Source organism: Mustela lutreola, chromosome X (genome assembly GCF_030435805.1).
Source record: "Mustela lutreola isolate mMusLut2 chromosome X, mMusLut2.pri, whole genome shotgun sequence".
Taxonomy (NCBI): domain Eukaryota; kingdom Metazoa; phylum Chordata; class Mammalia; order Carnivora; family Mustelidae; genus Mustela; species Mustela lutreola.
In genome coordinates, this window is record NC_081308.1 from 5,456,083 (window position 1) to 5,482,936 (window position 26,854).

At 47.7% G+C, this 26,854-nt stretch overlaps 1 protein-coding gene across 1 annotated transcript in view; it reads right to left on the bottom strand.

The window, feature by feature from the left end:
* ANOS1 (anosmin 1) overlaps positions 1-26,854 on the bottom strand; it is a 171,356-nt gene that overhangs the window by 136,123 nt on the left and 8,379 nt on the right. The window contains exon 2 of the mRNA XM_059157399.1: positions 856-903. Within this exon, the coding sequence (XP_059013382.1) occupies positions 856-903 (48 nt within the window). The remainder of the gene's footprint in view (positions 1-855; positions 904-26,854) is intronic.

Genomic DNA, 26,854 nt, shown 5'->3' on the forward strand with positions numbered 1-26,854 from the left:
CTTCATTATCTAGGCATGATTGACTAAATTATTGGCTGCTGGTGATTGCATCAACCTCCTGCTCTCTCCCGTCCCTGGAACTCAGAGAGTGGGCCTGAAAGTCCCAACCCTCTGTTCAGGGTTGGTTTGCGTAGCAACGGCCCCCTTCCTTAGCTGTGTTCCAAAAGTCCCCTCGTTCACTAAACCCCTCTGCGGTGGAGAGGAGCTTGTTAGGAATAACAAGACACTTGTTTACCTCTGGGACTCCGGAGGGATTTTAGAAACCAAGGACAAGAGACCAAGTAGCCCAGAAGATGGTCCCAGTGTTCTTGTTGCTCAGAAAGTCCCAAGGGTTTGGGGAGCTGTGAGCTGAGAATGGCGGAGGAAGATCAAATACACAATGAAGATATTCTGGTCATCTGTATGACCAACCACACATGTCCCACAAATCACAATATCGCAACTTCCTGCCAACAAAACTACATACAAAATAGCTTAAGTGTGTGTAGAATGCAGCGAATCTTCTGGGCAACCGGAAGACGTTTTGTCCTTAAAATGTTTTTGGATTAAAAAAAAAAAAATTACAGGGAGAGAAATAAGGTAATGTAGGGAAAAACTGGTATGTGTGTCTTGATTGCAGCGGTGGCTAATTGAGCCTACAAGTAACGAACTGCGTATGATGATACCCGTACATTGCACCGATATCAACGTTCTGCTTTTGACGTTGTCCTACAAATATGTGAAGTGCCACTTTCAGTGGAAACTGCATAAGGGATATGTGTAATTTCTCTGCCATCTCTGCAATCTGGTGTGACTCTAGAATTATCTCAAAATGACAGGTTTTTAGAAATATTGACGCAGTTGTAGGGAACATACCTTAGAACATTGCTTGTGATTCCGGCACCAAACCAGGGAACCATTGTTCTGCAAAAAGAGAAAGAAACATTGTCTCATTAAATAATTTTCTAACTGATAACCGTACACTGTGAATATCGTTTTTCCATATCATCCTCAACAGAAGAGCAATTTCGCCATCCTGACATTCTCTCTTCCCAAAACCGAAAATGTGTTTCTAACGTAAGTTCCAGTTTCATCCTTGACCTCATGATCGAAACACAGACGTAGAAACTAAGAAAGATTTCACGTTGCCTGAGAGGAAAAGGGTCCAAGCCACCTCTCCTAGCGTGCTGAGCCATGAAATGCAGACCCGTGGGGAAATGAACACGAGGCATCGGTCCAGTAGTAAGCAGTTTTGGCAAATTTATAAGTCAGGGGTTTCCATCTCAAGCCATTCACAGTCTCCGAGTTTGCGCCTGGGAGTTAGCGGTTACTGACAAGTCACTGGGTGGATGTGTGAGTGTGGACCACGGACTTGCTATCTTTATACCTTAAGTTTATCCGTCTGTAAAAGGGAACACTATACTATCTCATGCCTGATGTTGCTGGCATCAGGAAATAGTACACCTACACCACGTAGCATGGCTTGATAACTCAGCATGGAAGAAATACCAGAACTATGGTTTACTCTATCTACCATCCACATTTCTGCTGGGAAACCTCTCATCCTCCATGACTAACGTCTTGGTTGTGATTTCTCCCTTGGCTGGGATACGCTATGTCAGAATGTGTGAGGTTGCCTTGGTTGGTAGAGACGGTAAAAGCAATCAAGCCATAATTTGGTGTTGTGGCCCCCGGTTCGCTGACGTTCAGGATTGGGTAGGACATATACTGGCCTGTTCCTCTGTCTGAATCTCTAAACTTTGCATTTTGAGAACATCATCTTCTACCCAAAGAATAGTAGTATTACTTTTGTTCCCCATGCACAGAAAAGAAAACTGAACCAATATATCTTTTTAAAAATATTTTTACAGCAAGTTCATGGAGATATAATTCATGCACACAAAGCGTACGTCATCCGAAGTGTACACACCAACGGTTTGTAGTAAGAAGTCCATTCTGAAGACCGAGAAGGGCACTGACACGGCTGTGCAACCGTCAGCACCATCGAATCGTCGAACACGGTCACCAACCCCAGAATGAAACTCGGACCCATCAGCAGTCATGCTCCCAACTCCCTCCCTCGAGCCCCTGGCAACCACCAACCTACTCTCCTTCTCTGTAGAGTTGACCGATTCTGGAAATTTCATGCAAATGGAACTGTAGAACAGGTGGCCTTTTGTGTCTACATTCTGCCACGCGGCACCATGGTTCTCAGCTGGCTGAACGGTAGAGTATTCTGCTCTGCCAATACTGCTGCAAAAACCAACACTTCCTACCGTTTTGTCCGCCTGCGTTGTATGGAAAGATCCTATTTCTCTCTTCTGCTCCCAAGAATCTACCTAAACATACCCCACGTCCAATAACACACTGTCCTAATACGGGATTCCCACTGGAATAACCTCAACTGCATAGAGTCAGAAAGTTTCCTCCGCTGGACCGCGATGGCCGGGCTGGAAGGCCACAGCCCCATGTCAAAGCTTTAACCGTGCGATCTACCACGAGGCCGTAACTCTCCTCTGCACGCCCTCAGTGCACCCACATCTCTCGCTGTTTCTCAAGGTCCACTGGCCGGACCGGCCGGACCGGAGCCGGGCAAGGACAGAAACAGTCGGGGAGGAGGGAAAGTGTGATTTTTGGCAGGGTCTTTATCAGAAAAATACTCAGACTGGGTGGAGGCCAAGGCAAGACAAATGGTGGCCGTGGTTTAATTCCCGGGAAGGAAGGGGTCGTAGAAATGGCGCGAGAAAGCACCACGCGCAGACGGACACGCATCGGGGAGCCCCTGCCGCGGTGACACACTCGGAGCTCACAGGAGGATCCGGCAGGCTGCAGCATGGTTGCCCAAGCACAGGGCGACCACGGCCAAAGGCAGAGGTCAGACGCAGAGAGGCGCATCACAGAAAAGCGGAGAGCGGCCTCCAAGGCGCCCTCGGTGAGCCTCTACGAGAAGCCCGCCACACCGTCCTGCTGGGGATGGCCCTTCCTCCCGGCGCTGCGCGGGGCGGGCTCCTGCGGGGACTTCCCACGACCACACCCATCGGGGCGCCCCGGACCCCAGCCCGAGTGCCCCATGCTCAGCGCCCAGTGACAGACCGCGGTGAGGTCCCTTCCCAAGGGACTGCGGGCTGAAATGAGTGAACCTGGATGTTGGAGATGGGGTCAAGGCCAGTGCCTGCACCAACACAGCCTCTTTATCGGGGTCACGGTCTGAGGACCGTGGTCAGAAGGTCCTGCTCCTTGTGCAGGGAAGCTACACATGGCCCAGCTTCTGCCCTGTTCCCTCCCCATTCTCCCCGGCCCTGGACAGATGGACAGGCCTCTGGAGGATGTTGCGGTGCCCTAAGGGCCTCTGTCCTTGCCGCGCTGCTCTGGAGACATGCACCCCCCACCCCCGGTCTCTGGGCTTGGGATAGACTTTCTTTTACTTAAGTCGGCTCGGCGACAGGAGCGCCTTCCCCCTCTGTCCTGGGATGCCTCCCAGGACAGCAGCCCAGCTCCTGGCTCTCATAGAGGTGGCTTCTGTCACCGGCCCCAGGAGGCCCCCAGGGGCTGCCGAGTAGACACGGCAGTTGCTGCTGGTCTCGAGCGAGGACCAATGAAGTATTACTAAAGGGGGGTGGGGCTATGCCTTTGCCGGGACTCTTTTCCATCGGGACTGTGGTTGCGCTATTGCCCACATCTTCATGGTGAGCCTGTGCTTGGCGCTCTCACACTCAGGTTGCTCGCACACCCCACGCCGTGACCACCAACTTCATCGACCCGTTTCACAGCTGAGAAACAGGGACTCCCAGAAGCCAAGTGAAGGAGCCAGAGTCATGAAGCAAATGGCCAAGCACAGCGCAGACACCACCGTGAGTAATGGCTCCAAGGAACAAGGGGTGAGCCCGCCGGTGGGTCTTGCAGGAATCTGCAGAGTCAGGATCCTGGGAGGGGGGAAGGTTGCTTATATGGTCCTAAGTGTCATGGGCTCAGGAAGCAGCAGATCAGACTGATGGGCTGGAACAGAGACCAGGAGAGGAGGGCGTATGCACAGACAGAAAGCAGATGAGAGTCAATTTGGACTGATTGCTAGAAATAAAATGTGTATGTACTAAATCTCAGAGGATAAAAAAAAAAAAAAAAAAAAAAACAAATAGAAGCTAGGAAGAGTCCCGTATCTGACACACCTTGATTTAGCTCCCTCTTGCTTCCTTTGACTATAGATAAAATGGACAAAGCTTGACAAGAAAACACCAAGAATGGAGCACAGAGGGCCTTCAGCACCCCAGCAAAGGCACCCTCTACCCCGCCATGCGCAAACCCAGGGCCCTGAGACCCATCAAACCAACAGCTGTGGCCTCTTCATCAAGCTGCACGCTTTTCTTTTTTTTTCTTTTTTTTTTTTTTTTAAAGATTTTATTTATTTATTTGACAGAGAGAAATCACAAGTAGATGGAGAGGCAGGCAGAGAGAGAGGAAGGGAAGCAGGCTCCCTGCTGAGCAGAGAGCCCGATGCGGGACTCGATCCCAAGACCCTGAGATCATGACCCGAGCCGAAGGCAGTGGCCCAACCCACTGAGCCACCCAGGTGCCCCACGCTTTTCGAGGGGGAATTAACATCAGGGCTTTTCCTCGGCCAGAACATTTTCATGTTAAGCAAAATTTCCCACTAATCATAAAATGAGACGCTGTCATTATGGAGAAATATTGGGGGCCACAGCAAGCAAGCCAGGAAGATTATTACGGCGGTAATCGGGTTTGCTGTTGTTGTTGGTCTTACCGACGACGGTACGTCCCAGAACGCTCGGGAGGATTAAACGCATAATCCTCGTAAGGTATTTAGCAAAATGTCTGCAACGGAGTTAGAGGTCAGAAAAAGTCCATTATGACTGACATTACTTTGCCGTTATGACTGTTTTCAGGAGTGAGGGGGTAACCCTGTACTCAAAACCCCCGGTTCCTATGCATAATGGAGTCCAATCTTCTTAATGAGGCTCAGGAAAGGGAGCGCACGTTTTTCTCCTGGAGGGTAACAATCTTGACAGTTTGCCAATATGAACGGGCAACGGTATTATTTTCGGTTTGATTTCCTTCAGGCACGTGTATTTCCTTTAGCGCGAACCGTCTGCATTTTACCGTTTCCATTCTGGATTCTTTAACCTTATCGACGCTGGCCGCGATGGGTGCCGACTAGATTTCAAAGTCATTTGTGTATAACAGGTGTTGTAAACATTTTCACTGTCATTCGGCTTTTGGATTTATTTGTGTTTTCTCTCTGTGCAGAAATTTCTATACACACACACACACACACACACACACACACAGACGTCCATAGATAGGTCCGTCGGCATTTCCTTTTTGGATTTTAGGTTTCCCGTTTTCCTTAAAACAACTGCCCCACGGCAAGGTTTTGCAGCTGTTCTTTGCTTTTGCTTTTTATCAATCAGCATCCGCCATTCTATTTACCTCCACAAAGAACTTCTAAGAACCCTGCCTAATGGCATCAGGGATGCTGGTAAACCCCCCCCCCCCCCCATTAACGCCAGGTGCACACACAGCGAACCGTCCAGCCCCACTGCTCACCTGTCATGTTCTGGGAGCAGAGGAGCCATGGAAAAACACAAGAATTCAGTACATTTCAACATCCCGCCCCTGGGGGAAGTTCTTAGTCAGATTACAATAGCCTTCGCCCATGAAGCCACTGGAGAACACAAACAAAATACAGTATTTGCAAGCAAGCCTCCTGCTGGCTTCAAGCCAGCAAAGACAAAGAGTCACAGGACGATTGCCTGTTGAATCATTATTGTACCTCCAGGTAGGATCAGACATGGGGGCTGGGGTAAGGATTAAACCCTGTATTTTACTGGTTTAACTAGATCAAACGGGAGCGCTAGTCAGTCCACCTTTCAAAGAGTTTAGGTAAGTTCAATCAGCTGCACCCGGACATTATTTCCATGACATGTTCAAAGTCTCTCCATTTCCAGCTTTTTGATTTCCTTCTTCCTTAAAGAAAAGTAATTCTCCAAAAGCTTCGAGTAAAGGAAACACTTCATTTACTCCAAGACAACCCACAAGGAAAGGATAAAGATCAATGAGAACTAGCTATCTAGATAGAAGCTTTTGCAAACAGAGAAGAGAGAACAGAAACCGTCCCGGAAAACCCACATAGACCAAATGTTTACCATCCAACCCTGTGAAGCTACAAGTCATCAGCTTTGACTGTCTGTTGACAATTCTGATCTCATATTAAATTCAAGTTTTGGGGGGGCACCTGGGTGGCTCAGTGGGTTAAGCCTCTGCCTTCAGCTCAGGTCATGATCCCAGGGTTCTGGGATCGGGCCCCCCATCGGGCTCTCTGTTCGGCGGGGAGCCTGCTTCCCGCTCTCACTCTCTGCCTGCCTCTCTGCCTACTAGTGATCTCTGTCAATTTAAAAAAAAAAAAACAAAACTTTAAAAAAAAATAAAATCTTTTTAGAAATAAAAAGTAAAAATAAATGTAAGGTTTTTTAAACGAAGCCATGGATGGGCACTTGCGTGGCTCCGTCAAAGACCATATGACTGTTGATCTCAGGGTGCTGAGTTCAAGCCCCATTACTTGAACAAAACTTAAATAAAAAATCAAAAAAGGAAAATATGGATTAAAATTTAGGAATTCATTTGCATCCAGAATATTTTCCTATTACTTTGGAACCACGGAATAATATACTTCATTGCATTTATTTTTAACAGGATGGGCTTGTCTACTGTCGATACACTTGGAATCTCCCCCGGATTCCACAGCAGCGAAAAGACAGTGCAGAAGGACATTATGAGGAGGCATTTCTGTCGCTCGGACATTTTTTTTTTTTTTTCCAAATGAATCTTTGCAAGTGATCATTTTGACTACGGATTTCGTTCACAATATTTCTCAGGATGCTTCCGTGTACATCCCTAAGTGAGAGAAACCCGTCTGGAAAGGCTCCGTGCTGTAGGATTCCAAATATGCAAGCTTCCCAAAAAGGCAAAACTAAGGAGATGGGGGAAAGATCGTTGGCGGGCAGGGCGGGGGAGGGGCAGGGCAGAGGAGGGCAGGACAGAAGGGATTGTTAAGGCAGTGAAAACACTCTGATGGCATAACAGTGGCTCCATGTCTTTGTCCATTTGACAAGTATAGCACCAGGAGGGAACCCTAACATGAACTGTGGCCTCGGGGGATAACAGTGTGTCACGGAAGGTTCACAGACACAGCCCACGGACCATGAGTGAGGGACGTTCATCCCGGGGGGGCTGTGCATGTATGGGAACAGGGAGTCTCTAGAACAGTGTACCTTCTACTCGGTTTTGATGGGAACCTGAAACTACTCTAAAAAACAAAACCCACATCACAGTGTCGAGAGGGGAAAGAAAGCAAGCTTTGTGTGTGTATTTGTTGATCGTAAGTAGGACTTCTTTTGGATGACATGGGCGCCCTCCTTAAATAAACGGCCGTCCAGCCCCTACTCTCTGTCAGAGAAAATCCTGATTCCACCAACGTCACACTGAACTGAATTTTCAAGCAACGTCGGCCATCCACGTGTCCGTCTCCGCGGATGCCCAGCCCTTCCCCGTGGCCAGTGCCGTAATGCACACCCGGCCACAGTGTCTTTGCTTCACGTCTTCGCGCCCAGCAGCTCGTTGGGAACAAAAGCCTTTGCAAGCCCTGTCCTTCCAACCAGGACATGTGCCCCCAGCAGGCCAGGTCCCGTGCATCCTTCAGGTCCCAGAAAATGCCACTACTTTGGGGAAGGCTTCCATGACCCCTGCACCCTATCCCAGATCCCTGGTGACATACCAGATGCCCGGTGACACAAACTCTAGCAAGCTCCGTGCTAGAGCTTAAGAAATATTATTAAGAAATATTATTAATTAAATAATGAATGAAAGGGAATCAGAAGTCATATGAGAAATTTACACTTTTATCACTCGGTCATAAGGACCTGAAAAGAATGAAATTCAGTAGACTGAGGTGTGCAAACCATTCATTTTCTCTGAGAGGAGCTTTGAGCAAGTAGGTTCATTATTTTGTTCCCTATAGAGCTCAAGAGATTCAGCATCGCAATATCAAAAATGGAACAAAAAAAGCTTGCCTTCAGAATCAAATACAAATTATTTTAGAAATGATCATGCTAATTATCTCTTTACAGATGCACATAATTAAAGTTATCTAAAGAAAATTTATAGCACAGCAAGTGCCAGACTATGCCATATGGGAAAACATTACATTTTATTAACATACTACTATGAATTTTGACAAGGAATATTCTAATGAGTTCTACATGGGGGAGAGCATTAGATCAGGACAGAAGTTTTACTCCTTAGGGTCCCTGTGAGGAGGGCAGGACCCAACAGAGGATCAGAAGCAGCAGCTTCTCTTAGGATGCCTCAAGCAACGCTCTCCCACGTCAGTCCCCTCCAGGAGGGCCTGCTGGTCCCAGAATCATTCTTGCCAGCTAGGACTTCTGATACAGATTCCCTAAGCTGTATTTGGTATTCCAATGTGTATTTTCAGGAGACAACTCCAGAAAGGTGGGCCATCCAATGGAATCACATAAAACCCTGAAAATTTCCCAATTTGTGCTGAAAAATCCCTGATTTGTGCTGAAATAATTCTAGCCTGAAGCCGGGTTAGCGGGAGCACAGGGTCGTAACTAGAAGTGAGTGAATGACTCATTGTACCCGGGGAAGCACGAGAAGAAGAACACCTACTAGAAATCCGACAGCTACGGAAATGCTGATAGAAAACCTGAACAACAAAGAAACGTCCCTGTCCATGTCAGTCTCTTTCATGGCTTCCCATTCCTCACTCTGAAACGTGTACTTCACGCGCCGGTTGTGTGCGAGTTCTTCCGATCGCAGGAACCACTCGCCCGTGGCCTTCTCGACGTGTCTACACAGTAAACATACGCTTGGGGACTCACGCGGCCAGTCCCGCAGGGCAGAGACTTTGGGTTCATTGAGTAGGAAGGACACCCGCTTCCCCGGTGGGGGTACTGTAGTCAGACACACCTCCGTCTGTCCCCAAGCCTTTCTGGGACGCTTTCCTGACCTGAATAATTTGTGTCTAAGTGATGTTGACAAAGACAAGACTGGGAAGAAGGGAGAAGAAGGAGCAGTCGGAGAAGCGGACAGAACGGGGAAGAGAGAAAGTGTCCGCACAGTCTGGGGTAAAGGGCACGTTGGGTCTATGGGCATAAGCGTGAGACTTCAAGCCGCACACAAATGGAAGAGCAGATTGGAATATAAAAGCAGATTTTGTTTGTGACATCGAGAGGCCCAGGGAAATCCGCAGTGTTTCGGATCTCTGCGGCCCCGGCTTACAGAGCGCTGGCCGTCCGTCGGCCCTCCGGCAGGGTCTGCGCCTCGGATGCTACGGGGGGCTACGGAGCTTCAGCTCAGCCTCCTCGGCAACCCTCAGGACTGTCCGATCTGGGGGAGGGGGTCCCCCCTAACATGTGAGCAGCCCAGCTACACCCGCTGTAATCCACAGTAATGAGACCCGAAGCACAGGAGAAAAGCCTGGCGGAAATGAGAGGGGCGTGGAGTTCTGGAAACGAGAGTGAAGGCCCGGGATCCACTTCCGGGACACAGAGTGCGTCCTTTCAGCAGCCGTGGGCAAAACTGTGAGACACTGTGGTTCACGGAGACACACAACCGGACCGTCGTCTTTCCCCGACGGCGGTGAACGCGACACCATGACTGCTGACCGGTCACCGTGGTCAACATTTCACGCACGAGCACTCGGTCACCGCTGTGTGTGCCCTCACCAGTGAAACGAAGGTGTGTACCTTGTTGCTTCCACACAGGGCGGGTTTCACTGCCATTTAAAATGTGATCAGTGGGACACCTTTGGCTCAGGTCATGATCCTGGAGTCCCAGGATGGAGTCCCGCATCGGGCTCCCTGCTCCGTGGGGAGTCTGCTTCTCCTGCTGACCTCTCTCCTCTCATGCTCTCTCTCTTTCTCTGTCTCTCGAATAAATAAATCTTTAAAAAAATAAAATAAAAATAAAAATAAATAAAATGTGATCAGTGCAGGGGCCCCTGGGTGACTCCGTCATCGGCAGCCCGCCTTTGGCTCGGGTCAGGATCCCAGAGTCCTGGAATTTAGCCCTGCGTGGGGCTCCCTGCTCAGCGGAGAGTCTGCTTCTCCCTCTCCCTCTGCCCTCACCCCTGCTCCTTTCCTCTCTCTTTTTCTGTCTCTAATAAATAAATAAAACCTTCAAAAACATTTTTTTAATAAAAAATACTGATTGATATAATGAGACAATGGTTTGGCATTGAAAGGGGAAACTGTGGTGTATGCAGACATGCAAATGAAGAAACGAAAAAGTGTGGCCAACACTGCCACAAGCCTGAACTTTCGTATTTAGCCAAAACCGTACAGGATGCAAGCAAGCAATAGGACACAGCAGATGACGCTGTGTCGTGTGATGAATGTCGTATGAACAAAAGCAGTCACAAAATGCAAATGAAACGCAAAAGAAATCACCAAAACTCCTGGACCAAATAAAAGGTATTACAGAACAAGATATTCGTGGGACTAAATGATGTTTCTTACCAAAAAAAAAAAAAAGATTTTATTTATTTATTTGACAGACAGCACAAGCAGCGGGGAGTTAAGAGGGAGAAGCAGGCTCTCTGCTGAGCAGGGAGCTCAAGGCTGGACTCGATCCCAGGATCCTGAGATCCTGACCTGAGCCGAAGGCAGCTGCTTCACCAACGGAGCCCCCCAGGCACCCCCCAAGTGATACTTCCTCTATGAAAGACCATCACTGAGCTTGTGTCCTGATTTTACGGTAATTTTTTTTTTTTTTTTCATTTCTTAGGGTTGCATAAAAATGGATGTTGCACCCGTGGGTTCTTAGATTCATGAAAATCTCTTCTACAAATTCATGGTGGCTCTCGACAAACCCTATCTTTCCCATAAGGACACGTCGTGAGAGTCCCTCTTTCGGGGGCAGCCCCTCCGTTCCCTAACCTGCATTCAAGAAACGAACAGCGACTTCTTAAACGGACCCGTGTGTCACAGAAAGTGAGCCTGTGGTTATAGGCAGTGAAGGATTATTCTCAGTGCTACATGGAGGTCTGTCCACACCATGAAAAGATAAACTCAGTGTGACTTTTGATGACCTTGAACGTCGCACGTGCATACAGAACTTCTAGAGACGTGAATTGTGCTGTCTGTTCTTCTCAATGAAATTAGGAACAATGTCAGTTTCCAAATGGAGTGAGCCATGGAGGGGGCTTGGACGAGAGTGTGAACATCCGGTTAGTCGCTGAAGGAACATGGGAGCTGAAGCGAGTAGAACTACACTGGCAGGATGGATGGACGGTACACATGTTTACCTGAGGTCGTGAGCTACGCAGATTCATAGGAACACCGTTCCACGTGATTGGGTCATTTTCTAAAAATATTTCATTTATTGATTTGAGAGAGAGCCGGGCAGAGGACAAGCAGATCAAGCTTGTCTCCCCACCAAGTGCAGCGCCTGATCCTAAGACCCGGGGATCATGACCTGAGCCAAGGTCCGGCACCCAACTGACGGGGCCACCCATGCGCCCCAGACTGTGTGAGCTTCTCCAGCAGGACCCACCCCTGAAATGACTCATCTTGAAATGACACACCCAAGTAGGCAGCTTTAGGGCTTGATGGATTCAGAGTCAGAAATCTGCAGTCAGAGATTAGCCAAAGGGCAAAAAGAAAGGAAAGCTATTGACCAAAAAAGCCAAAATTAAAATGATACATCATAGGCTGCAGACAGCACGCCACAGGAAATTAAAAGCGGAAGGGCCTGTGTCACAGTGCTTCCCACGCTAGGGGTTCAAAGAACCACATGCGGAATCTGTTACACACTGAGGTTCTCTGGATGGAGATCTGACCCCGGAATCTGTGGACGGACAGATGTCCTACATGTTGCTTACACTGTGACACTTGTGGTAACTCTAGGACAACAGACTGAGAACTCTGAAGGATTACGGAGTGAAGGTCTAGCGATGAACGATACAGAGTGGTTGTAAAGAGCGAATTAAAGCATGAAAATGGTTAAGTGTTTATGGTCAGGGTGGAAAAGTGCGGTTTAAAAAGTGTGAGGGAGAAGAGTTCTGGCGGATGATAGGTCCCTGGAGTGCCACTTCCACCCCACAGGGTGCACCAGAGTAATGGTCGGGGGGCGCCTGGGTGCCTCAGTGGGTTAAGCCTCTGCCTTTAGCTCAGGTCATGATCTCAGGGTCCTGGGATCGAGCACCGCATTGGGCTCTCTGCTCAGCAGGCAGTCTGATTCCCCCTCTCTCTGTGCCTGCCTCTCTGCCTGCTTGTGATCTGTCAAATAAATAAATAAAATCTTAAAAAAAAAAAAAAAAGAGTAATGACAGGTAGTGAATCCTGTCACATGCCACCCAGATGTCCCCATGCGTCCATGGCTGAAATGGACGTTCCTACTGAGGGTGTTGAGCTCAGACAGTTCACAGCCAAACTCTATCTCTCCCCACCTGGAAACCGTACTCAGTGGAAGAGAGGATCGTGAACCAGGCCACACCCCAGGGAGAAGTCCACATGGAGGGATGATGGTCTGGCAGATGCTGTGGGACAAAGGACCAAGCTCCCTGTCCCAGGCAGGGTAAGCTGGCAGGAGCAGCTTCAGATGGTGCTGTGGTACCACACCAGCCCAACTCCTGCCTGACGCTGCGTCCTTCACTTCCCCTCGGGGGCTGATACTGAGAACATCGCCCAGCCAGGTTCTGAGCTCACATCTCAAAAGCTCAAAATGTGCTCCATGAATAACAACTGTGCCTCCCCATCACTACATCCATGAGGAAAGAGTTTTCTCCAACAGAGAGACTTTTGGAAAAATCCAAGTAACAATAAAGCCAAGGGGACAGGAAGCATTCTCTCTTGAAAAAGGTGAGGGTGTTGAAGGAGTGAACCAAGTGGTGGCAGGCAGAAGGCCCTTCCAGTGCCGAAGATGGAAGTGGAACCACGGGAAACAGCAGGTGAGCCGGGAACATTCTCGCCCAAAGACAGATCTCACTACGCCCCACAAGGTCTTCCTCGGTGGGCCAAGCTAGCTTAGGACGCATGACAATTCACCTCCTAAAACTAAGAGAACTGTATTCTCATGAATGTGTTCACCAAAGAATAACGTAGTGTTGTTTCAACTTGTTATCTGTGGCTATTTTTCATTTGTGCATTTAAAAGCAACTTTGTTGTGAGGCTGTGGACCCAACCACTGAGAAAACAAGAGCAGTCCTTTCCTTAAAATACATGTCAGCACCATTCCAAAGTTCCTGTGAAGAATTAAAGTCATTATCAAAGCAGGAAAAAAAAAAAAATGCAAGAACAATGCAGGAAAAACAATGTAAACACACAACAATTCTTAATTACATCCTTTGTTCGAGCTCCCCGGAAAGGTTAGGATGGAATGCAAATTTACAACTCGCTCAAAGTATACTTTACTGACCAGCAATGTTTAGGAGGCTTCTTTGGTCCCTTCTTTCCCTAATTCTTGTTGCTGCTGCTGTACTTCTATCGTACGCTGTCTTTAATATGAACAAAACAGAAAAATTCGTCAAGAGGAATTCTAGCAAAATAGGAAAGCATGCAGCCAGCCTCTTAAACAATGATGTCATCAGCTCTCTTAGTTACATCAGGGTTCAGCCCTGTTCCACCTGGGAGTGTGCAAATGCTGCCCTTATTCATAGCGACTGAAAGCCAATTTATTATCCTATCAAGTGTTGTGAGGGCATTTAGAATTCTGCCTCTGCCGCAAGTAATCAGCTAAGCCGGGTAGGATTCCAGACCTCTCTGGGACTTTCTGCATCATGACGAACATCACCTCTGTGCAAGGCGTTCCCATCAGTGGGCGTGTTGGTCACTCCTCTCTGGGAGAGTCCACAAGTCTATCCAAACACGGCCAAGCTGTTCTCTAAACGCAACCGGGACAAGAAAAGGGACTCAAAACATGTTTCTAAATACCCACTCAAGATGTTTGTAAACTGCAGAATTCTGACTCAGATGATACCATATAATTACAAATCAGCAAAGACCTTGGAGGTTCATGTAATCCATCTTCTTGCTGAAAACAAGACAAATCTAACTCGTTAATGACATGTAATTGTCTCATAACACAAGCCACTTTCCAAGGGAAAGAGTTTCAGCATCTCGGTAACATGCTACCCTGTTCTCATTGAGTTTTCCGTTCCTGAATTCCTGTTGAAACGCATTCGGGGCAACAGGGGTGAGGAGTTATTGAAGGTCAGACTTCCCGCCTGCTGATACCCTCTTCTGTGCTTAACAAAACGCTCTCATCACTCTCCCAAACACAATGTACAACGTACAATGCCTTAGCAAAAGGTCCAGACCAGATGAGGACACAACATGGGGTCCATCCTGCCTGAGCGTGAAGAAGGAAGATCACACAGACATTATTCATTTCCATAACACTCAGGGGGTACGACCCAGAGGATGATGCGAACAACCCACACCTCGGACGTGAATGTGACATGGGGACCTTTCTCAGCAATGTCTGAGGAGAAGGGCAGGTGCAGAGTGCCCTTTGGAAGGGAGGAGCTAAGCATCCCGCAATGGCATGAACCCTCAAAACCACCCCGCCTAGGCTCTCTGGACACACGAGTTTACTCCCTGTTGTGGCTTTGAATCACATGTGAAAGCGGTCAGCAATACTGGCGACACAAGACTCTGGAGAACATTCTAGATCATTATGAGAATTGCGAGAGTTTAAATAGAGACTCGAGCCCAATGTTCTCCTTGTGTAGATGAAGACACTAGAGCCCCCAAAGGCTAAAAATGGGCAACCCATGGCTGATTCAAACAGAAAGAATATACCTCAACTTGGAGTCACCAGAACCTGGTCCCTTATCACAAAAATGCAAGCTTTTGAAAAAAAAAAAAATCCATTTCTTCTTTTCTAAAAAGACAAGAAGAGTATTTTTGTAAGGCGGTCACAGATATTTATGAAGACCATCTGTGATCATTTCAAGTCAAAGCGGTAGTCAAACTGGCAAGAGGCAGAATCCATCAATATGAATGATTTGCACATAAAAGATGACCATTAATAATATAGAAGGAATCCGAGAGGTCTAGGGTCCTGGGTGGCTCATGCAATTAACTATGGAGAAGTCAGAATTCCAAGAGCCCTTAAGAAGTTCTGATATAATAAGAAAAAAAAAAATAGTTTTCCATTGCTTATGAGTAAGATCAATCATGAATTTCTACATTATTTGGTTGTTTCAAGACTTTCCAATGGCCCACTATCCATGTAAAGCATAAAGATTGCATAGTTCTTTAACACAGGGCTGCACTAAACTGAATTCATAACCCACAACCCATAACCCCCTTTTGGGGAACATGAATCCAATAACATCAAAGACTATTTCTTTTGGGTTCCTGCACTCAGTTCCAATGGAGGATGGGCTGTGGGATTCCCTACACTCCACCAAACAGCTCCCAAACCTCAGGACAGTGTGGGAGAATTTACCTCAACTCAGATTCCACAGGCAAAGGGCTCAGGCCTCCAGGACTGCCCCACACCGCACCCAGCCCACCAATCGCCCCATACAGATTCCTACCTGTGCTTCTGACCACCAGGCCAAAGACCCAAGGTTCCAACAACCCCCTCCTTGGGTTTGACTGATTTTCTAGAGCAGCTCACAGAACTCAGAGAAACATTTTACTAGGCGACTGATTTTAAATAAAAGGTTGTACTGTCAGAATAACCAGATAGAAGAGATACTTCAGGCAAGGTATGGGAAAAGAGGATGGAGCTTTCAGGCCCTCTCCAGGCTTCTCACTGCTATGTGCTCACCAGCCCGGGAGCTCTCTCCAGGCTTCTCACTGCTATGTGCTCACCAGCCCGGGAGCTCTCTAGACCCTCCTCTGCTGGGTTTTTCTGGCGCTTCATGACACAGGCATGACGGATTAAATCGTTGGCCACGGGTGACTGAGTCAACTGCAGCACCTCTCCCCTTCTGGATGGAGGGGGACAGTTGGAAGTCCCAACCCTCTGTTCACAGGCTGGTGCCACTAGCGACCTGCCCCCACCCTTAGGTTACTTCAGGACTTTCCAAAAAAGTCCCCTCATGAACATAGCAGAAGATACCTCCATCACTACATCAACATCACAGGAAATTTCAAGGAGTTCGAGCCAGGGACCAGTGCAAGAAAACCAAATACATGAGAAATCTAGTTTGGTCACCTAAATTACCAGATATATATTCCTCATGAACCACAATGTCCAGCATTCTTCCTATTATTTAAAATTCAAAAGGAAACATAGTGACCCAGTTTCCTCGGGCTGCTACAAGGAAGGACCACAAGCTCGGTGGCTGAGACCACAGAAAGTGACTGTCACAATTCTAGAAGCTGGAGGTCCTAGAACAATGTGTCAAGAAGGCCATGCTCCTGCTGAGAGCTCCAGGAAACAATTCATTCCACGTCTTTCTCTTCACTTCCCGTGTTTCTTTGGCTCATGGCAGCCAGTCTAACCTTCACGTGGCCTTCTACTTGTGTCCTCACGCCTACGAGCATCTGTGTCCAAATTCCCCCTTTTCGTAAGGACACAGTCATACTGCTTCAAGGGCTCAGCCTGCTCAGGTCTGACCTCATCTTAACTAAGTCCATCTCCACAAATCTTTTCCTCATAAAGTCATTTTTGGAGGTACTGAAGGTTCGGCCATCGACTCACAGATCTAGGCAATGGGGGACACAAGTCAACCCTGAAACAGCGGCAAAAATAAAGCCCTGAGGCAAATGCTATGTGGTTTGAACCACACCCCAACAGCACCCAGTTGGGAATCGCTGCCTTAATATCTTCACGGATGTTGCCCATTGGCTTCAAAAATCACTGTCAGTGTTTGTTCCTTAACTTCGGACTGCCAGCCACGTCCAGGCATACGGCAGAGCACAGTGTCTCACTCTGACCCATCTGACTCTCCATCTTGCTGACAACGACTCATCCCTTGTCTGTCTTTACAGAGAGCACTTAATACTTAGAGCATGTTTGCATCCTAAGGTGGCACTTGTTCACCGTAACATAGACCGTTTCAGATCCAACAGGCCAGCGCTGGGTGAAAACGAATAGCTTAAGGAAGTGTGGAAGAGCCACACATTCGTGATGAGAGGGTTCTTGTGCAACATAATAAGACTCTTCCCAGCCTGTTCTTTCTACGCTACGTCCATGTCCTCAACCTGATCTGCTTTATTTTTGTTCCATAACTGGACCTTGACTACTTATGAACTGTCCTCTCTAAGGTTCCCCTGGAGGAGTCTTCATCCTAGACCTCCATCCCTGAACACACGTGGTCAGAGGAGGCACCCATGGGCTCCTTCCCCCACCGACCTGGAACCACAACCGAGGTTTCAAAAGAGAAAACAACGGTTTCAACCCTCTCCTTGGACACAAAATTGCAGTGAAAGCGACTATGTCCTCAGTTACGTTTCTGCCGTGGGAGCCACCGCGGACTCCTGTTTCGTAAGCCAGACCTTAAGAATGACCCCGAATGAGGGACGGCGGGTTGGAAGAAGAATGCGGATCCAAGAGTCAGAGAACGGAGGACCGAGTGCGAGAACCGGGCACGTCTTACCGAGCAAAGAGAGGCACCAGAGAGAAAGCCAGGGCGTAGAGAAGGTGACATCAATGGTTCTCAAAGTGGGGCCCCAAGACCAGAATCATGGGTCGGATGCTTGTCAGACAGGCAAGTGCTGGGGTCTCACTGCAGACCTGCAGCATCAGAAGCACCGGGGCGGGTCCAGGAGCTGCATCTATGATAGGCCTGCTGGGCAACTATGACCTTTGCTCTGGTTGCAGAACCTCAGGGATAGAAGAACAATTTCCCTTACTTGGCTGCCTCCGACTCCATGAACAATCCCTCCGACTGGTTCTTTCTCTTCTCTCTCCACGTGTGCCAAGTCGACGGAGTCCTCGGCCCAGCGTCCGGATGTCTCCCCGCATCCCAGTTATTGAAACCGTGTTCTGCATCCGGCAATAAGCCGACCTCTGCATCAGTGCGTGCACACGCACGGGCTCTAACCTGTGTCTGCATGGGTTGGTCAAGGCGAGGACGCCCCGCACAGACCGGGCCAGTGTGGCCTCCGCTCTGGTTCGGTCTCACCTCTGCCTACGAGCCTCTTTGTAAGAAACAACCCCGGGAAGAGGTTATGTCTTGCTCAGGGTAACAGTGAGGACAAAAAGAAAAAGGAGTTTAAAGGCACTCTCCAGTCTCCGTATTTTTCACAATAGAGGCTGGACAGATGTGAGGCTTGACAGGTGTGATCTGTTGTTCCTAATAAGCAGTTCCCGCAAGGCACATTAACGCTGGGCTTCTGGCAAGTTGACCAGCAGAGGATTAATTTCAAGTGATCGAGCTAATGACTTACAAGCATTAACAGCAGCCAGAGAGAAGCTGTTTCCAGAGAGTAGGAGCTGAATTCTCCTGCTATAACAGCAACAACGGTTTGAAAATTTCTACTTGCACAAACATTCCGTGCTTCAGAAAGGAGAATGATTTTTCCATTTGCATTGGTACAGAGTATTTTAATAACAGGTTTCATAATACATCGAGTCCTAAAACTACTTATTCTAATACGAAAGCAAAATCTACCACCTTGTTATACACTTACAGGCCAGAAGAGTCAGGATTTAGTTGACTTCTATTTGTAGCGGGGAAAACCTAAACAGAAAAGAAAAAAATACTAGAACTACATGTTTTTCCCATTCAAATGGACTTGAAGTCAGATTTTTGTCACATTGTTTGCTTGTGATATATGTTTTTCATGGTGCTAAGTTATGTGTTATTCATTAGAAAGTGCAGAATAATTAATCAAACTAAAATCAAGCACCTTGTAGTCAATTATACCCTGACTTATAGGAGAGTCTAACCCATTCATCAAGATTCTGGGTTATTTTAATATGAACTTCAAAAGACAGCATGCTTTAATGAGAGACCACTTGAGAAAACATGATGAATTAAATGTGATACAAGACGAACAGAAATAACCCCAAGAAGAGACTGCACGTTCCCAAAAAATCAATTCTAGGAAAAATGTGTGTTACCTGCAGAATTATAAGCACCCAGCATCTGGGAAGTCAGGTGTGTTTTCATAATAGACTAGATGACCTAAAATTCAATGCCCTTTTGTCCTTACACAATACTTATCCAGGATTTCAAATTTCACGTAAAAATCCTACCGAATCTATTCTTCAGCCTCATAAGAGAATAGAAAATCTCTAAGTAACGAATGCATGTAAGACATCTGAATTCCATTCTCTTTCCACCGAACTAAGCATGGTCAAAGACATTTCAGAGGGTAAGTTTCTGAAACTGAAAACTGAAAATATTTTATTTACTTTTTCCTAAAATAAATTTTAATTTTTAGAATAGTTTTAACTGTGTACCAAAAGGACAAGAACGGTGGTGAGATTTCCCATGTCCTCTGCCCCTACACCTGCACGGCCGCCACGGTCATCAACACCCCCGAGCAGAGGGTACACTTGTCACCACTGGTGAGCGTCCGCGGACACAGCCTGTTCAGCAAGGGTCCGTAGTTGACGCTCAGGTTCACGCTGGGTGTTGGGTGTTCTGTGGGTTTGAGCAGACGTACGAAGACAAGGATCCACCATCACAACAGCACATAAGTAGTAGGCTCCCTGCCCCGAACATCCTTCTACCATCCCAAACTGGCAAACACTTGTCTCCCAAGTTCTGCTTTTTCAAGAATGTCATATATTTGGAATCACTGTATTGAGGGTTTTCAGATCGGCTTTTCTCCCTTAATAACACGCATTTCAGTTTCTTCACGTCTGTCTGTGGCTTGGTAACTCATCCTGTCTGAGCACTGAGGAGTATCTGATTATCTGGGTGGACCCCAGTTTGTTGATCCATTCACCTACGAAAGGCATCTTGGTTGCTTCCTAATTTTGGTAATTATGAAGAAAGCTGTCTAAACATCCATGCCAAGTTTCTTAGAAACATGAATCCTCAATTCGTTTGGGTAAATACCAAAGAGCACAATTAGCGTATTGTATGAGAACAGTATGTCTCGTGTCATGTTCAGAAATAAGACTTGACAGAGTAAATTTAAGATCTAATTGGGTTTATCAAGCAGTTCGTGAACGCAGGCAGCACACCATCTGGTAAGAAGGGAGACGCTCTGATGGACGGCACGAAATGGCAGGTTTTCAAAGGAAAAGGGTAGGACGTTCTTACGGAAGGAGAGGCAGGACGACACTTGCTTCTGGCGGGGAAAGGAATAGGAGGGATTTGTGCCGTGTAGATTCCATCGCGAGAGCAGATCAGGAAATTTCAGGTCCAACTGCTAAAAGCCCCCATTCCTGGGGCAGGTTGAAACTGTACGTGAGTCTGTGGTCTGCTGTCCGGGAGGACAAATGACTCTCATTTGGGACTTGCTGTCTCGGATGGTCTCCTTCTTTTAACACACACGGCCCGCCTGTCTTCCAAAGCGGCTGCACCATTTTGCGTCCTCCTGGCCGTGAACGGGAGTTCCTGTTGCTCCACGTCCCCGGCAGCCTGGCTGGTGTCCGACGTGTTCCAGATCAGGACCATGCTGGCAAGCATGGAGCAGTATCTCATCGTTCTTTTCAGGGGCATTTCCCAAGGACCTCGGGCACGGAGCGCATCTTTTCATATGCTTGTTTGCCCCTGGTATGCTTCCTCTGGGGAGGGGTCTGTTGAGGTTTCAGGTTGTTTACATTTGGCTCCTGGACCAGACCGTGCAGCACCAAGGTTCAAGGGGACACACTACTTATTGTCAAATCCCCAGATCTTTGACACCAGGCACGCATTTGGTGCCCCGCTCTTTTTTTTTTTTTTTTTTAAGATTTTATTTGATTTATTTGACAGAGACAGAGATCACGAGTAGGCAGAGAGATAGGCAGAGGGAGAGGGGGAAGCAGGCTCTTTGCTGTGCAGAGAGCCCGATGTGGGGCTCGATCCCAGGACTTTGAGATCATGATCTGAGCCGAACGAAGGCAGACCCTTAACCCACTGAGCCACGCAGGCACCCCAGGTGCCCCACTCATCTTAACGGCAACAGTCGAAACTGCTGGGAAGCCACCGCCCTGAGAGGTCCTGCTCGCACTCAGTTCCATCGTAGTGAGACCCAGTGAAGCACTTCGACCCACTCACTGCCCCCATGTTCGAGGTCAGGAAATTGAGCAAACGGCAGTGAAATGGTCTCAGAGAAGGTTCAAAGACAGAACTTCTTCAAAAGGAAGAGCAATTTACTTGCAAAGAAGATCCAAGAGAAGCAGACGTTAGGACCAGCTCACAAAATTTTAAAAAAAAAATTGTAAAATTTTAAATTTGCAGGTATTTGAAGGAAAAAATAAAACCCTGTATTTTCTTTTTTTTAAAGATTTTTATTTATTTATTTGATAGACAGAGAGAGATCACAAGTAGGCAGAGAGGCAGGCAGAGAGAGAGGGGGAAGCAGGCTCCCTGCTGAGCAGAGAGCCCGATGTGGGGCTCGATCCCAGGACCCTGAGATCATGACCTGAACTGAAGGCAGAGGCTTAAACCACTGAGCCACCCAGGCGCCCCCAAACCCTGTATTTTCTTAAAGGTTTACATCCAGAATTTCTAGGACCTATCCTCAGAATCAGCATGATTACTTTTTTTTTTTTTTTTTAATTTAAATTTTAGGTAGTTAACATACACAGCAATATTGGTTTCTGGAGCAAAATTCAGTGCGGAATGAGCATTATTTGAGAGAGATGCAGTTGTGTCCTTTCAGAAGAAAGTCTGCCGTAGAATGGAAGGGCGGCATTTTTTCCTTCGAATCGCATTTCATTGAAACAAGTGCCTTTTCTTCTCTAAGTTCTCCAGTGGAGGCATAAATGAGCACCTTTCCAACTCCCACGTTGTACGTAGAACATGGTGAATGCAATCCGCTTGTCCGTTTCTGGCTCCGAGTTTCTTTCTCGACCCAGGACACAGGAATATGTAACAAAAGACTCACGTGTACGTGTGTGTGTATCTGTATGTGTCTCTAGATTTCGACTCGCCTACCTAAATACAGACACGGATGGAGAGACACATCCAGATCCAGAGAAATGTGAAGTAGAAAGAGCTACCCTAGGTCAGGAGGGGTGATTTTGCCCCACGGCACGTCCTGATTTCAGTGTTAGGACAGACTGCTGCATAGCTAGATACAGATTTTGTTTGTTGGAACGGGGGTGGGAAGGATACTGGCACCCAGTGGGTAAAGACCAGAGAGGCAACTGAACATCCTAAAGGCACAGGACAGCCCCACAACACAGAACCATCTGGCCCAAAATATCAATACTGCCAGGACTGAGAAAGCCTGAGCTAGGCACGGATGTGTACTACACCGACAGACATGTATATGCAAATAAAAACATTTTACGTAATCTCTACACCCAACGTGGGGCTAGACCGTACAACCCCGAGATCAAGAGTCACACACTTTACCGAATGAGCCAGCCAGGAGCCCCACGTGCATACAAACAAAACTTTCAGCCCTAATTTCATATGGGCTCAAAAGGAGCCCATATGAAGAGACTCAAAAGGAGTCTCTTTTTTTTTTTTTCTGAAATTGTAGAGTACATGACAGGACTAAACCATACAAACCTTGCCCTCCTAAAAATAGGTTCCAAATATGACACAAGACCATGGCTCTTGAATAATCGATCGAAATACAAATGGATGATGTCTTTTGTAAGGTAGTCTCACCTCCAAATAGGTTTTCCTGCGGTCAGCGCAACATTTAACAAGTGAATACATTCCGTCCAGAATTTGTTTAATTTCTCTGCAGCTGTGAGGACATGATCTCATAATCCCGGATACAAAAATGGGCACACAACAACAACAACACAGGAAAGAAGCTCCCCACTTTCTTTGAGATTCTGGCCCAAGGGGAAAATAACTTCCCAGATGTAGGCCATTTCTGGAATGATCAGCAAATGGGGTTTGGCTGTGCTGCTTTCAAAGTGGTACAGCCAAGTGTCAAAATAAAAAGAGGGGGAGGTGGTGGGGAACAGAAAAGGTTCTCGTCAGAGATGTGCTGTACAGATTCACCAAACCTGTGCTGAGGGCCCCCCGTGGCCCAGGAAATAAGAAAGGAACTGCAGGGTGCATGCGTTAAGACCATAAGGGCGCGGTTCTTGTTCCAAAGGGCTGCGACAGCCCGAAACACGGAAGCCAAAATGGGAGAGAGAATGCCCACCTTCCAACAATGACCGCTCCTAATGGCGGACAAGATCTCGGCTGATTTCTCTGCAAGTCTTGCCACTGAAGAAATATAAAGGAATCACGGGGACCATACACAGCACAGCGACCCCCCACCCCGCTCCAAGTTTTGTCTCGTTCTTTCAGAAAGGAATCAGGATTGCCGGATGAGACAGGCCGTTGGGCATCCGACGGCTGGTTTTTGCTCCAGTCGTGGGACTGAGCCCTGGGTCGGGATCCACGCTCAGTGCAGCGTCGGCTCAAGATTCTCCCTGTAACCCGTCCCCCACCAACACTGTGTTCCCTCTCGCTCTCTCGCAAACAGATAAATCTTTTTAAAAAAAAGTCATCAGTAACTTCTGTATAAAGTGAGCATTCTCCTAATTAACAGGCTATATACCTCCAAGCAGCAAGCACCCAGTTTGTGCTGTGATGCAATCCCTACCTTTCCCTTTTCCTGACTCGCCCCCAGAGCAGGTCTGTTGGGCAACGCTGGTTTTCAGCCCCAGGGCCTGGACACCACTGGAGCTCCGTGTAGCTGGCGTGGACTTCTGCTCCCTTCATAAAAGGCTGTTCCCCTACTGGGCGCAAAACACTGCTCACTGGGGGAAATGGCCATCCAGTAAGGGCTCGCCGTGGAGGAAAGCGGGTGGAAATCTGAGTTAATGCAAAAGAAACTTGCGTGGAGGTTTGTTGGGAAACATTTCTACATTTCCAAATGCGGGGGATATTATTATTATTATTATTATTATTCCCTCGTGATTATCAAGGGGCTCGGTATCTACATTCTACAAAGCTGCCCATCGGCTGCAATGCCAGCTAATGGTCCTGGAATGCCAAGCTTCTCTGCATATCTGGTTTCTTACACCAGCACGCGGGGAACCTGCCCCGGGCGCAGGCAACAGATCAGCATACGGTATGTGCCCTCTTTTAAATCTCTCCTGGCATTGCACGTTTGCACGTCTCTTTCTCAATTTTCTCTGCAGTCCAAAAGGGTATCAGTATACATTTCAAGAGTGCCCTGCCTAGCAGTGGGGTAGGCATTGAAACACAGGAGCGGAGACATTTATTTAAGTCTAAAAAAGGGCTGTTTCTCAGTTATGTGTTACTAGAAAATTAAACAAGAGTCGAGGCACATACACGGCATGAATAATGACGCTGATCCGGCAGGAACGCAGGGAGTAGGTAAAACCACCTTGAACCTGAAAGCCTGAATTTTGTTTGCATTTAGAGTTTCTCAACTGTTTTAGCCTTTCTTTCAGAGGAGCTGTCAGTAAGGAACCTCCCAGCTAAGAACGTAAGCCATCTGGGTTGTTTCTAGATAAGCACGTTACTGGCATTGCCGGGAATGAGAAGCACCAAAAATAATTTTATGGGTTTCAAACATACAAATTATTAATGCATTATAATATCAGAGTGGATTTTTAAAAAGTGTAAAAATAAGAGGAAAAAAAGCCTCTGAAGTTTGTAAGTCAGTGAATTCCCAATATTCCTCTGGCCCCATGTGCCGGTATGATTAATGACATTTTTGGAAAGTGACGCATTGCTTTGCAAAATTAATGTCTTTTCTTTCATTAGAGGGACTCTTGGATTTTTATTTCTGGACTCATACACTCATCACTTCTTGGGACACAGTAGACATTAACTATGAAATTTTAAACACCATCCATGATGATTAGATGCTAAATTAGGGGAAATGAGGATTTTTGTTGGCTGGAGGTCACCTGAGATCCTGGGCGAACCACGTAGGAAAACGCCCTTCCCCAAGATAAAGATTCGAGTCACTCTACATGATACAATCTACGTGGTGACAACCTATCCACCTTACCTTTCAAAGAAAGAAGGCAATATGAGAAACAAAATTATGTACTTGTGAGGTCATTGTAACAACGCGTTCTCAAGTTGGCCGGATATTAAGTTGGAGAATAAAAAGCATTTTAAGGGACAAACGTTACAATTTCAAACAAAAAAGGTAAATACCATGCAAATTTAAAGGTTCCCTCTCTGGATAGGCTACGGTTTCTCGGGCTCCCCTCAGGATAGATTTGAGCCCTCAGGGTAGGAAAGAATGCCAATTTGTCACCCTGTTCTTCTCACGGGCAGCCGCCCTCACCGTGCAATCTGGTGTCTTACAGGGAGGCTGGAAAGAACCGTCAAGCATAAACACACTCCCGGAACTAAGACAAAAGCAAAGACAGCCAGCATGGAGGGCACGGCGAGTTCCTGGAAGTACCTGTCACGTACACACCAGCGACAGTCGTCACTTGCAAATACCACAAACGCATCCCGCCGCCATTCGGAAGCAGGAAACAAGAGCAAAGGCACAAGTCCCCAGACCCCTGGGCCTCCCGGAATGCAACCTCAGACCCTACTGCACGGAGGAGCCCAGCGAGTTCCAAAGAGCAAGGACCACAGTGGTGCTCTGCCATGTCGCAGGACGAGTCAGAAGGGTGATGGACAGACACAAAATCCACTCGCGGGACAAAAACAACGCTTCGTCTAGGAGATGGTCACTGCACACTAAACCATCACGTATGATGATTATAATCGTTTCTTTCTTCAGTTCAGAACTCTCTACAGCTCTTTGCTTCGACGTCTGTCTCTCTCACAAGCAGAAAATGATGCTTTGGAGGGCAGGAGACACATCTCGCTTGTGCTGGGTTCCCTAGAACCCAAGATCCTTGAAAGGGGATGGTCTCTGACTCATTCTTATTGGCTGGAAGAAAAATGTGCATGGTTAAATGCACACAGAATGGGTGTTGATGGGCTGGTATTTTTTTAAGGCTTTTTCCACCACATCATTACTCTTTCCATTAAGCACAATTGTGCCTCCACGAGCCAACGAAAAACGGAGGGGTATTTCCCCTCAAAACTGCATGATTCTCAATTACATCACAGTTGGTATTTCCACTCTGTCTTCTCTCACTGTTAATAACCTGAGAACAGGGTCGTTTCGTGTAAATATTTGGGAAGATGACGACGGGTGATGGGATGTGGCTGTGAAGCCTTGGCTACCTCACTTCCAGACCTCGGTTTTCTTATCTGTGAAAGAGAAACAGCGCTCGTGACCTCACAGAGCTGCTACGGACGGTCAAACAGATATTTCATGAGACACTGTTCTGTCAACACCAAGACGCTGTGCAACACAATGCTGAATCCGTTCTAACCTGCAGCTCCGTAATTCGGGAGAGTTTCTTCCTCTGGGGCCACCCCCACGAGGTCGGGCTGGGGTCCTGCCATAGGCATGATGGGGAGGCCATGGAACGGGCAACTTCTTACGCTCCTGTGAGGCTCCTTCTCAGGGGCGGGCGGGAGCGCCGGGAAGATCCGATGAAGACCACTGCACCTGCCAGGAGCGTAGCCGAGACCGGCAGGGGACCCGGGAGAAGATCTGTGCACACACCTCTAAGTGCCATGGCCGGGGCATGTTCCTACCCTGACCTGCACAACAAGGGACGTGAGCTCTGTTCCAGCTCCCGGGGATGAGTTCCCCAACGCTGGCTGCTTGCTGAGGAACTGCCCCTCTGTCCCGTCCAGGAGGAGCCCTCAGAGCCCCCGACACACAGACCAAACTGTGGCGAGACTCTGCGTGGACTCATGCCGCTGGCTGCCCTGGCCAGGAGGAAGCCAGCGTTTGCGGATCAGCCCGAGAGTCACCTC